Source organism: Scyliorhinus canicula, chromosome 4 (assembly GCF_902713615.1).
Source record: "Scyliorhinus canicula chromosome 4, sScyCan1.1, whole genome shotgun sequence".
NCBI classification, from domain to species: domain Eukaryota; kingdom Metazoa; phylum Chordata; class Chondrichthyes; order Carcharhiniformes; family Scyliorhinidae; genus Scyliorhinus; species Scyliorhinus canicula.
This window is the reverse complement of record NC_052149.1, coordinates 87,003,571-87,016,343: the sequence shown is the minus strand read 5'-3', so window position 1 is coordinate 87,016,343 and position 12,773 is coordinate 87,003,571. Positions and strand designations below refer to the sequence as shown.

General features: G+C 43.8%; 1 protein-coding gene across 1 annotated transcript; it reads right to left on the bottom strand.

Moving 5' to 3' along the window:
• Positions 1 to 4,390: 4,390 nt before the first annotated feature.
• Positions 4,391 to 12,503, bottom strand: LOC119964751 (doublesex- and mab-3-related transcription factor 2-like). Its single transcript, XM_038794693.1, has 3 exons — positions 11,705 to 12,503; positions 10,429 to 10,534; positions 4,391 to 5,636 (listed from the first exon to the last, which is right to left on the bottom strand). Exons 1-3 carry the CDS (start codon positions 12,092 to 12,094, stop codon positions 4,744 to 4,746), a joined length of 1,389 nt encoding a protein of 462 aa, XP_038650621.1. The 5' UTR covers positions 12,095 to 12,503; the 3' UTR covers positions 4,391 to 4,743.
• Between the last annotated feature and the right edge of the window lie 270 nt (positions 12,504 to 12,773).

Here is a 12,773-nt window from a genome sequence, read left to right as displayed (position 1 = left end):
GAAGGTTTTGGGGAGGAGGTTTTGAAGGTTTGCAGGGGGTAGGGTCACTGTGAAGCTGCTGGTCACCAAGCCTCCTAATGCGTGAATCTGAATGCTAAAAAGGCATCCCTGGTCCTTCTGGCCTGCCGCACCCTGGCCGCCACCTGGCCTCCTTCCTCAGGGTCATCCTCAGGCTCTTCCTTCATTCCCTCCTGGTCCTCCTCCTCATCAGAGGAAGGGACACATTCCTTCTCCCCTTCCAGCATGTCGCTGCGTTGCTGCGCCATGTTGTGGAGGGTGCAACAGGCGACGAGAATGCTGGACAACCTGCGGAGGCTACACTGTAGTACACTGCCGGATCAGCCGAGGCAGCGGTAACACATATTCAGCAGCACTATGCACCATTCGATTACTGACCGGGTGGCACTGTGAGCCTCATTACATTGGGTCTCCACCTTGGTCCCAGGCCTCTGCACTGGCATCATCAGCCATTAACTCAATGGACAGCTCTTGTCCCACGAGACATCTCGGCAGCCGGGGTGGTCCTCAAAATCACCGGGGTTCTGCGAATGCCCCAGTATGAACCTGTCATGTACCCTCCAGGGAAGGGTGCACACAGGTGCATGGTATTCATGTTGGTCATTCAGGGATGGAATCCCTTACGATTGATGAAGGGCACTTCCTGATGCCACGGTGCCCTCAAGGCCACATGTGTCCCATCTATGCCCCCCTGAACCTGAGCCATCTTTGCAAATCCTGCAGCCCAGGTGTCTTGGTGGGTCTGTCAAGGTTAAAGTGGATGTATTCGGGTGCCTGGTTATACAGAGCATCCATGACCTCTTGGACACACTTGGGGCTGATGATTGTGATATCGCACAGAAATCCTCGCATGAGCTCTGCAATGAACTGGTGGCGAAGAAGTTCAGGGCTCCAGTGACCTCCCTGGGTTGGGCTTCCCAGAGTTGCCATTGTCTATCCAGCTCCAGTGCTGTTGTGAGAATTATCGCCAGCTCCACTGGCTCCATACTGAGACAAATCAGTAATCTGGAAGGAATGGGAGAAAGACAGTCAGTAGGTGATCTATCCTGTGACCCTCGATCCCTCCCAACATCCCTTGTCCTCCTGGTCTGTAAAGCTGACTATCCTACACCATCTCCGACAGCTAGCGCTACATTACTTCTCTGCTGTCCATCACACTTCATCGCTTTACCAGTCACGGTCACAGTTCTTGCCCCATCAGAATCGCCTATGGGCTCGCATCTGGTTGCTCCCTTCCTTAATTTCAGCAGCAGTGAGCTCAACATGGGGCAAATGATTGCTCATGTGAACCTTGAGGGCTCGTGGATCCCCCAGGATATTCAGGTGATCATAGCTGTGAGGCTTGACACCATCCCCCCCCCCCCCCCCCCCAATGCCCTGTACCCAACCTTCAATCTTAACTGTGAGACTGTGGCCAGCTGACATTGCTGAGGGTCAAATGATGATGGCTAATTAATTGGACGAGCAAGACTTTCTGGACTGTTAGAGGGCACAGCTACTCTCTGAGGCAGGGTAGACACAGATCATACTCAGGCTACGTCCTCCCATTTCTAATTATTGTCATAACTTAACACTTAACACTCCCAGGTAGCCACTGCAATATCTCGGAGTGATTGAATAACACCCTCCCACCTCAACCATCCCCAACCTGCTCATCACTGTCCTGCCTTCTCTCTCGGGGTCCCATCTAGCCAACCACTTCGGCTGATGACCTTCAGTCTCATCACTCCCTCCCCCTCACTTCATGAGCCACGCTCCCCCTGACAGCCCAGATCCCCAAGCCATTGCTATTGGTGAATTCATTCTCACTTCATCAGCACACAGGCTGAAGATTCATTACTGACAGTGAAAAGGTTTTTTAAAAGAGACACACAGTAGGGTTACTAGATACACAAACCAACTGCAGCCCCCAACACAGAGGTGACCCGCGACCTGCCTACTTCACCCCCAGACTGACCCCCCAAATACCTGCACCCTTGAACTACCACCCCCACGCCCCCCCCCCCCCCCCCACCATCCCCAGCAGCAGTCCCGCAGTAACCTCACCCTTTTGCACAATGTACATGGTAGAATGGTACTAACCTCCTTCCTCTCTCTCAGAGTCCATGGCACCTGGTCCACATTTTTATAGAACAGTAATAATTTGCAACCACGTGACATCGTGCTGGAAGATTCGGTGAGGCCGGAACATCTGACTTTAAGCTCATTAATCATGTTCAAATGGATTAAACTGCATTCAAATCAGGTTCTTGCCTTTCCTGGGAAGGGGAAGGGCCTGGGAACAATCCTACCAGCGCAAATCCCGTTTTTGGCTCCTTGCAATATTTTGTGGCCATTATGGGATTTGCGCCAACGAGTAATGGACCCAAAAGGTCGTGCCCTAGTCAGTAACACAGATGAAATGAGTTATTAAGTCTGACAGCATCAAGGAGCCATATTAACTGTACTTGATATGACCATTAACACAGGGACCAGAATTTTACTTTCTTTGAGCGGGTGCGTGCACGGCCGACCCCTCAGCGCCTGACTCCACTCCACTCCACTTGGGCCAACTGTTCCTAGTTGCCCTTTTACACGCTGTTCAACTTTGTTCTGCCATTAACACATTCTAATCTCTTTATGTGCCACTATCAGCACCTTCTTAGCCTTCATCACCCCCATTTACATTCCTTTGTCATTTTGTTCTCAACATCTTTGTAAATCTCCACCTATCTCTGGCCCCCTATCTAGTCCCACTGCTCCATACCTTCCCCCCTCATTACAGTATAAATCTGAGCCCTTTTCCAGCTCTCTCTAGCTTTGACAGTCATCCATCCTCCAAACGTTAGCTCCCTTTTTTCTCCACAGATGCTGTCAGACCTGCTGAGATTTTCAGTACAGCATTTTCTGTTTTTGTTTCAGATTCCAGCATCCGCAGAAATTTGCTTTTATTTTAACCACAGCGCCTGAACTGGCACAGTGAGCATTCTGACGTCATTGCTCACTTGCGCAATATTTCACGTGTCGGTGCTCAGTGTTGGAAGCCTACCTGCTGACAATTAAGCCCATTACGGAATCACTTTAAGTGAGTTCACGTGGCTCGTCCATTTAATACATTTGGCGGAGAAGCTTGTCAGCCAGGCGACCGGCATGTTTTTTTTTCGTTTAGACCTCAATCCAGAGCGAGATGAAATGTCCGTTTGAAATATAATAAAGAGATGTCTGGGGATTGATGTTTTTTGAGTTCTGGTGCTTGAATGAAGCATCAACACAATTTGCTGCATATTTTTTAAATCTGCAGCTCCGACACAGCTGTCCACCCTCAGGGAGCTGGTTCGAAGCCCACACCCACACCTTCATTTTTCAGTGCACCCACCTCCCCCAGCCTGGCAGCACCGACCTTTCTGCACAAACGTTTCATACTGGCTGCTCGATCTTCGGACAGCCAGAATGAAATTGCATTTGGGGGTTGATTGTGGCCAGAAGCGCATTTCGAGTCTACATCCAGGTCTACCCAACTGCCGCAAGATTCAGGCCAGGATGTTAGCTGCGAGGCGTTACTGATGCAGACACTATGAAAGGCTTAATATCAGTAGAAATGTCGTTATAATGACTAAATGTCATTTGGAAGGAATGCCTGAGACAAACAATGTTGAGGAAATCAAATAATTTAAGTGCTATTTGGAATGAATTACTCTACTGAACCCAGTGTTACCTGGGTTATCATTGGCTAAATTACAATCATTACTACTGGATATTTCAGCAATGAGTTAATGTGAATAGTGTGTTACTTCACTTCAGCATTCAAAATAAACATCAAAAAATTACTCAACAATAGTAGCATCACAGCCAAGTCTTGTTTTTATGGCACTGAATGTTTATGCACATGCTGCAAGAGTTCTTGAATAGTCATCAGAAATGGAAATCCTGGCTGCCTTTTCCACCTAAGGGTACTGAGGCTAACAGTCACCCAACCAAGACACAGAATAGAGACTTAAGGTTCAACCAGGGACCTGCCTGTTAGTGGCAATGTGCTCAGCCGTGGGGCAATTGCTTTCTAAAAGGTGTATGGATGTTGGAATTCCTTCTTGAACAGTACCATTTGTTCTGATTAAGTGTTTTAAAATTAAAATGAAAGAGAAGCAGTGCTGTGAGAGTTACTTCCTCATAGAATTATTGTCTCTGACAGTGACTCCTTACTCTCTCCATTGAAGTCTTTGAAACTTTGGCACCAAGGTATAATTTGTACCAAATGTCTCCCTTAGTCATGTAATGGCTGTTATTTGATTAGAAGGCATACACGGGTTTTATATAAGCCATTCTGATGAAAGGTCTTCAAGCTGAAATGTTAACTGTGTCTCTCTATACATATGCTGCCTGACCTGCTAAGTAATTCCAGTACATGCTGCTTTTATTTCAGAATTCCAGCATACAACTTTTGATTAACACTTTTTTCAAATATAATTAAATCTGTTGAACAAAACATTCTAATTAGGTGTAGGAAAATATGTTGAATATAAAAGAAAAATACCTCTTTAATTGATGATCAAAAGACAAAAATCTCAAGACCACTTTACTTACAGCAATTAAACAGAAAGGGGGAGGGGTAAAAAATCAAGCTACAAACTTGCATCTTAAATTAGAATAGGGTATCAGACACTTTATATCTGCACTCGATCTCCCAGGAAAACAGAAAATCTAATTCAGAATGAATCTCCTAAACTCGAATGAAACTTGTCTTTAAATTTAAGTTTTCAAAAGAGATTCCACGGAAAATGGTAGCAGCTGTTTAGCTATTTTTGCTTGACTGCGAGAACAATGTTCCTGTGTTTTCTTTGTAAATTGTCTTAAAGTTTCTCTTGCAATGAAGCTGTCTGGAGCAGATTTATTCCTCAGCTCAGGAACTACATGTGAATCTGGAGGTAAATAATTCTTCAATGAAATAAGTTCTTCAGACAGACCTGTGTGTTGTGCAGCTTGCTTCTGAGTGGGACAGAGAGCTGTATTTACATAAACTGAGTCAAAACTTTTTGCAACTTTTGCCTGAGTGCAGTAATCTGTGTGACTGGAACACAGTTCCTTTGAGGTTAACTTTCCATGTGATAGAATTGTCCATGTCGGATCCAACTGTTCAGGTAAGTTGCTCGGATTGTACACACTGTTCGGATGGAATGATTTGTTGACTGCAGTCGGCCTTTGCTCCCATCGTGAAGTATGGCTTGATGCTTCTTCGGAAATGCAACCTGCCATGTTTGCTGAATATGAACCTTTGGTTTGTTCAATGTTTCTTTGGTGACACTGAGATCCAAAGTCCCAGAAAGCAGGGTTGGTTTGCACAAGAGGAATGTAAAAATTCAATAATTCCCTCGAAGCTGAAGGGTTAAATCGTGATGGGTCACAGAACTGGTTGTAGCTGAGCCTAAGTAGATTGTACTCTGGGATAGTTTCCACACAGGGTCTTACGAATGCTTGAACTGCAGTAAGTTCCTGTAACTCTCTCTCTCTGTACTCTCTCTCCAGCATCACGCTTTCCAGCTCCTTGTCTGCAAATGCTCTCCTTTTCCTCATTCTGTCACTCAATGGGGGTAGAACAAAATGGTTTGGACAGGATAAACTGTCATCCTGTGGAGGTCGATAACCTGCAGAGAAAATGCAACCGTGTATATGGGTATTGAAATAATATCCTACAGGAACATTGACACTCTTCTTCTATACAGTGACAAGTTACAAAACTACATTCAGAAAGTAATAGAAAAATTATTCTACAGAAATGACGATAAAAATATTACCTATGGAGTTAATGTGCCAAATGACAAATACTTTGATGTATACTCAAAATTAAAGGAAAGGTTGAAATTAATTAACGCAGGAACTGCCATCAATCAAGGATTTTAAATAGGCCTGTTCATCTCGAATAGTTGCGATAAGGAATTACTGTTGCACTCATACACACCCAGAGGTTAGACATGCACATAGTCACACATATGCCATAATACTTGTCGTCTGGTTTCTGCATGACTTGTGGACACACTAGGAGCAAAAGATGTAAGAGGTTTTGCACTGTAAAGTATATGATTCTATAATGAAATAAAATGAAAATCGCTTATTGTCACAAGTAGGCCTCAAATGAAGTTACTGTGAAAAGCCCCTAGTCGCCACATTCCAGCACCTGTTTGGGGAGGCTGGTACGTGAATTGACCCATGCTGCTGGCCTGCCTTGGTCTGCTTTCAAAGCCAGTGATTTAGCCCTGTGCTAAACAGCCCCTCAAGAGCAGCTTAAACAAATTCACAGCTGGGCTTCACTCCAACTAAGGAAAAACTATTCTAGAAATGCCCAATAAATCAGCATATTTAATTTAAAAGGTGAGAAGATCACAAATTACATGGATGACGAGTGTAATCTGATTCATTTTAGTACATCCATCCAGAACAACCCACTTCTCCTCCCACTGCTGCATCTACTTGTTTCTCAAATAATTCCAGGGTTCACTTCCAAGTGCTGATCACTCTGCATGAAGAAGAGCATTTTGATATTAGTCCTAAAGTACTATTTACTGTTCCCTTGCCTTTTCCTGTTTCATTTAAAGTAAGGTTCAGGATTACCATTTTTCATGTATTTACCTCTTGTATCTCTGAAGAAGATCATCTGTCAGGCATCCCCTTCTACAGCTTACCTCGTCACTCAGGTCATGATATTGTGGATATGATCTAACCAGAAAATTGCATTGTTCGGTCTCAGTCTCCTCTGACTTTTATTCTGGGCTTTATCATTCAACATTCTATTGGCCTTCTTAATTGCTGTTCTACATTGTTTGGACATGTTGAGTGTGGAGCCCATTAGAAATTTGAGGTCTCTTTCAACTTTTCCCAAACCATTCCTACTCCATTCATGAATTTTTCACTTGCCATTTTTTCTTCTATATTTGCCTGCTTTAAGTTTCATCTGCCATTGTTTTAGTTAGCTCATTCTGTAGTTTCTGGCTGCCTCCTTCAATTCCATTGTATTTGTATTAAATTTCAGAAGCTGTAATGATGCCAACATTGAGTCCTGGGCCACTTCATCCTTTCTGCCCTTACATCTCTAACCAGCTTGTTTTCTCGTCGTCAACCAATTTATTAACCGTGCCAAGCTTTGCTCTGAACTTCCACTTTTTGAGCTTAATTAATAATCTTTTATATGAAGCTTTGTGAAACACTTTGAAAATTTGAAGTGCACACTCTAGTACTAGAGTGAAGTTATCACTTAATTAAAGAAATCAAGGAGGTTGGTCAGGCAAGAAATAAGTACATATTGACTACTGCTTTCTGTGTTGATGATACATTAGTTAAATCCTCATAATCACAATATTTTCATGGAATGTAAGTGGGACTAGTTTTCAGATGTAGTTTCCCCCTTAGGCAGTTTGCAATCTACTATCACCTCCCTAATGTCATGAACTCACTGATGATGGTTGCCAATGCTACATAAACCTCCTTGCTAGTCTCAACATTCTAAGATGAATACAGTCTACCCCTGAGAATATTTTTTTTAAAGTCCTACAATTCCTGTACTGGCTGAGGTTATTCATGGTGGCCCGGCCTTCAGAACCTTGCTCATCATCTGAGGTGTGGTGACCCTCCAGTTAGAACACCACCAGTCATCTCTCAAATGGGAGAACAGCCTGTGGTCCTCTGGGACTGTGGCAACGTCTACATTTTACCAGGTTGTGTAGGACTTCAAGTTCACTTATATCAAAGTTTTTAATTTTACCTGGATACTTCAGAGTTTTATTTAACTATGTTTGTCATCGGGAATACCTGGGAGGCCATAATCATTAAGAATATTTACTAACCTAGACTCATTATTTGATTAATTTAAACTGAGAGCATGAAATTAATTCACCAGCGATTAGTAGTCTATTCTAGGTGAAGTGATTTCACTTAGGATTGTTTAACTCTTGAAGGATAGAGGTTAACTTTAAAAAAAGAGCACAGTAAGAAGTCTTACAACACCAGGTTAAAGTCCAACAGGTTTGATTCAAACACGAGCTTTCAGAGCGCAGCTCCTTCCTCAGGTGAATGGCGAGGTACATCTTACTGTGCTCACCCCAGTCCAACGCCGGCATCTCCACATCAAAAAAAAGAGGGTGAAGCAAAGGGAATTGCTGTGCATAAGCATCCTCCATTAACTCGGATATAGTTTCCCAGAGCACTCTCCATTTGCAGGCTTAACAATTATCAGTGAATATGTGATTCTGTGAATTGCTATTGTGAAGATCTGGAGTCAAGGAGAGTGAATTATGTGATGTTTATTCTGCAGCTAGCAATCTGAAGCAAGTAGTTGCAACATTAGCTCTAGGTAGTCAGTAATTCACTTAGTCCACTCTTCCCAAGAGACAGCTTTGTGGATGCACGTCAGCACACATTCCCAAAACCTCTGTCACGTTTGTTAAAACGCAATTATTTTAATGAATGTGAATGGTAATGTTCACACTATGCATTTAAGTTAACTTTTGGCAGGTTTGAAAAGTAGCTAAAGGTTTAATAGACACCCCTGAGCTTTTTAAAGTCAAGTTTGGCAACAGAATGCAGTTATATTCAAAGCAGCGTCAACCTCAAGTAGTTTGACAACATCTTCATCAAAGGTTGACACACTACTTCCCGTCAGAATAAATTCAGGTTTCGACTCCTGCCGCGGCGTTTCAGTCATTGTATTGTGCAGTATAAAAACATCCTTAGGTCATGGGAAGGTTGTAGATAAATGCTTTTAATTTTGAATACTGGCTGACTTTTAACTATGATCATCCCAAAAAAGCAAAGCATGCTTGTTCCCGCCCACTAGCCAAGCTCGGCCGCAAAGTGCAGCTTGCAGTGTAACTGGGATCTGCCGGCTGCATATCGCCCTCTATCGACAGCTTCGGGGAGCTGCTGGCTGGAGTGGAATTGCACCTAAATTGCAGGAACAGTGTGCACCTTTCAGGAAAGGAAAGCATTCCATGGCGCTTCACATAGAGATATAAAAAAAAAGTTCTGCCACATATTAAGACACATTCCAACATGCGCATAAACACACGTGGGCACACATATATAAGATAGCACTTTAGATTTGGGCTGCTGTACTGTTCTTTTGGTTCAGAAGCCAAGTGTCAGTAAGTCCTGCCTAATTCCCTCTTCCATTGCTTGACAGCAGATCGAGTCTGTCGCACTAAAACTGAGACTACCAGTCGACCGAAAACAGAGTCAGCAGCATCACCTCGGGGAGCTGTCTCAGACCCAGGCTCCTGGGATACAATCAAAGAAACAGCACACAACTCTGACACGCAAAAGTACACTCACACACACACAGACCAACATCTACACAGATAGATAACTAGGTACACAAACTGCATTCAGACTTACAAAACAGATGCAATTGAGATAAACTAAAAAGTTGCCTTTAAAAAAAGGCTCGGACCAATGGTCTAAATGCCACGGATCTGGCCTCTAAAAGGTAATTGTGTGACACACGGGAAATGTGGATAAACGCCGTATGTAACACGATTCCACATTAAGTGACCACAAACTGGCAACAATTAAAAGACGGTTGGAAAAGCGCTAAAAGCCTCGTCAGGTTAGCCACCAGTGTTTGTCAGAGAGTTTCTATGTAATAATACCAAAGGAAATCAGGATTTTGAATGCCGGATGAGGAATAACTTTCGCCCTGGAACATTATACGAACTCTATGTGATACACACACAACGTATTTTCTATATGAGAGAGAAAGCAATGTGGCCCGAAGCAAAGTCATTTCAGACTTGGTTTTATGTTTAGCCAGTATATCCGTGTTCTGGGACCGGGCTGCCTTTAGCACACAAATTATTCCGTTAACTATAAACCGGAATATAGAGAGCTATAATAAAGAAATGAGGAGAGCGGCAAAACAGGTCAACCCTGTCTAATCGTCTTCATCTGGTTGTAATGTCTGGTTGTTGAGGTGTAAATCTGGGATATGACTGCTATTTTATATCATTGTCGTCTAATGCCGTGTTCCTGATGCTTTGACCTCAACCACATTTAACATATTTCTGCATTTCACTGAAATTAAGAATGAGCAGATATGCGGTTTAAAATGAAATGCGGAAAGTTAACAATGCATTTTACACTGTTCTTGGAGCAAGGCATTAACTCAGACCATTACTTTTATTGTTGAGATCCCTTGATGGAGGATCGAGGCAATGGTGTAAGATTAAAAGAATAGGGTAAAAAGACAAAATAAATAAAGGACGAGTGCTTGGCTTGAGAGACACAAGGCTGTGGTCGATCGTGCCGATACTAATGGGGTTTTAATGCTGCAGTCATTGTAATATCTCTGCTACATATTCATTCAACATGAAAATATCTGATTAAAGAAAGAGTTAAAAGGGGGGTAGGTCCAGGTGATTGCCAATTGTGAATCTGAGTCTAAAATGTTACCTTCCAGAATGCTTTTGGCCAGGAGGCTGGGAGTCCTGGGGTAACGCTGGTAAGATGTCCTCCGGACTGAGGCTGAAGATTCCTTGCCACTCAAATCTTTCTTTACCTTTTGAGATTAGGAATTATTTAATTAATTTCTCTTTGAAATCATCTTAGCAAACTTTTATGTAACAGTTAACAACAGTGCAAGCGTCACCGTCCGAAAATCAACACATTGGCAATAATCACATCCTAATGATCTATTTGGCCTCTGAAACAAACTTTGCATTGTGAAATAAAGGAACAACTTCCTATTCATCATCTACAGGGTTCTCTTTACTGACTGTTGGTCTACCGAATCGTTCATGGTTTGCTAAAGCTATCTGGTGGTTCGCATTGTATTGGGAATTGCAAGCTTAAACGTTTGTTTTCCCCAACGCGCTGACACATTTGAATTTGTCAGCGCTTCAGATCCAGGTCAAGGTGGATTGTTTGTTTTGGAAAAGTTGATTCCTATACTCTTTCTGGGACTAAATACTGTAAATATAATTCGATGTGTCCTGAGATAATTGTGCCAGACGTTTACACTGACTAAATGAAAAGGCGTTTTTAATCTATTATCACCAAAATACAGAACATTAAACATTTTGACTTCATCTTATTTCCTGAAGTCGCTGATACTCATTATATATAAAATAGCCCTCTAAAATGGCATTGTGACTGTCTGATGTATGATTCTGCCGATGCTGCCTGGTTATACCCACGTGTACAACAGGTTAAATAAAACAGGTGTAATTTAGTAAGTAACCGGCTTGTTGGAGGGTTTCTACAGAACCGGCTCCGGGACCAAAAGTCAGGTTAAATCGGTGCGGTGACGTGAGCTTTCAATCCTATTTAAATCTGTTTAAATTATTCTTGCGCATTTCAATAAAACGTTTCCTGAGATAAAATCAACAGGTCGTGATCAACAAAACTGAGTTTGTTCCTACACCCTATTCCGATTCTATTGCACCCAGTCTAACGTTGCTAACCTCGCCTGCAAATGAATGTTCAGTAACTTTATTATAAAGCCAAACTCTCACCTTGCTGACACTGACTTTATGCCTTTATAGTTACTTGACTCAGGGTATTTTGGAATCCATACATTCGTTTTTCCAAAACTCCCTCAATATATAATTAATCTTGAGCAGAAAGTTAATCTTCCTATTGGTTTGAATACTGTTCGAGGCCGAAATTAAAATGCGAGTAGAATTTGAGTGAGAGAGCGCAGTCTCTTTTTTTCCCCCTATAGTCTTACCTCTGTGGCTTGCTGCCTCCTCAGAGCTACCTGGGCTGCCATCACTCTCTGTCTCTCCACCACCAGAAGACAGTTGGTGCAATGGCAGTCCCTCCAGCGGCAGAACCTCTTGTGCCCTTTCAGGCAGGAGACAACGCCGTGGTTCCTGCAGCGGGCGCACTTGGGGCTCCTGGCCAGCCTGCGTTGCTCCGGGACTGGCTTCTTTGCCTTCTTGTCCGCATTGATCGCCCTCTCCTCTTCCTCCCCGCCTTCTCCCTCTTCCTCTGCACACCCCAGACCATCGTGCTGGGGCAGGCAGTTCTCCAAACTTTCCACATCGATTTCCTCTTCGTTCATCCCGCCAGAGTGTGGGAGCCGCGAGTCCGCCTCGGCAGATTGAGCAGACATCATGGAGAGCACGGTTAGCTGCTCTCGGGTGGGCGTCGGCGGGGTGAGGACTGCCGGCTCTGCTGGCTGAGCTGGGGCGGTGACTGGCCGGGGAATCTACTTCACACTTCTCTCCCGCCACCTTTTATTGCTGAGGTAAGGCGGCGCGAGAAGAAAGCTGAGCGAGCTGCCTAGCCCGCAGGTATCCCTATCTGCCCACCCTGATCTCCAATGTCTATTGCTGCTCTGTGACCCTTTGCATTTACCACCCTCAGCAACTTCACCACTCGCAACGTCACCAGGAACCTTGCCATAATCACACTTAACCCTTCGGCTGCTGGAGCTCACGTTGCCTCTTAAAACTAATGTTTGCAACAAAACTAATATTAGAAGCTATTATTTTCCCAACTGAGGTCTTAGCATCATCTCGAATTAAGGCTGTTTGGGCCCCCCTTCCCCATTTGAAAATACTGAATAAAGCTCTGAGAGTGGAGCATTGGCATACGGAGACATTGCTGAAGTACTTTCTCAAATTAAGTTTACACAGTTTAGGTCAGAGGAGGATTTACACTTTGTGAGGCCCCGCCCTCACCATCATTTCTAGGCCTCCCCATGACGTCACGCCCCTCCCCACACGTTCACACGCCTCACAGAAAGCAGGGGGAAGCCACAAAAATGCACACGTAGGTCACTGCCTGAGTGC

What these genes read in the sequence shown, in the direction of transcription:
- LOC119964751 (XM_038794693.1), bottom strand. Translation starts at nt 12,094, where the DNA reads ATGATGTCTGCTCAATCTGCCGAGGCGGACTCGCGGCTCCCACACTCT. An exon ending in GGAGGCAGCAAGCCACAGAG is followed by an intron (nt 10,535 to 11,704) that starts GTAAGACTATAG and finishes TAATCTCAAAAG; the next exon opens with GTAAAGAAAGATTTGAGTGG. An exon ending in GGCCAAAAGCATTCTGGAAG is followed by an intron (nt 5,637 to 10,428) that starts GTAACATTTTAG and finishes TTTTCTCTGCAG; the next exon opens with GTTATCGACCTCCACAGGAT.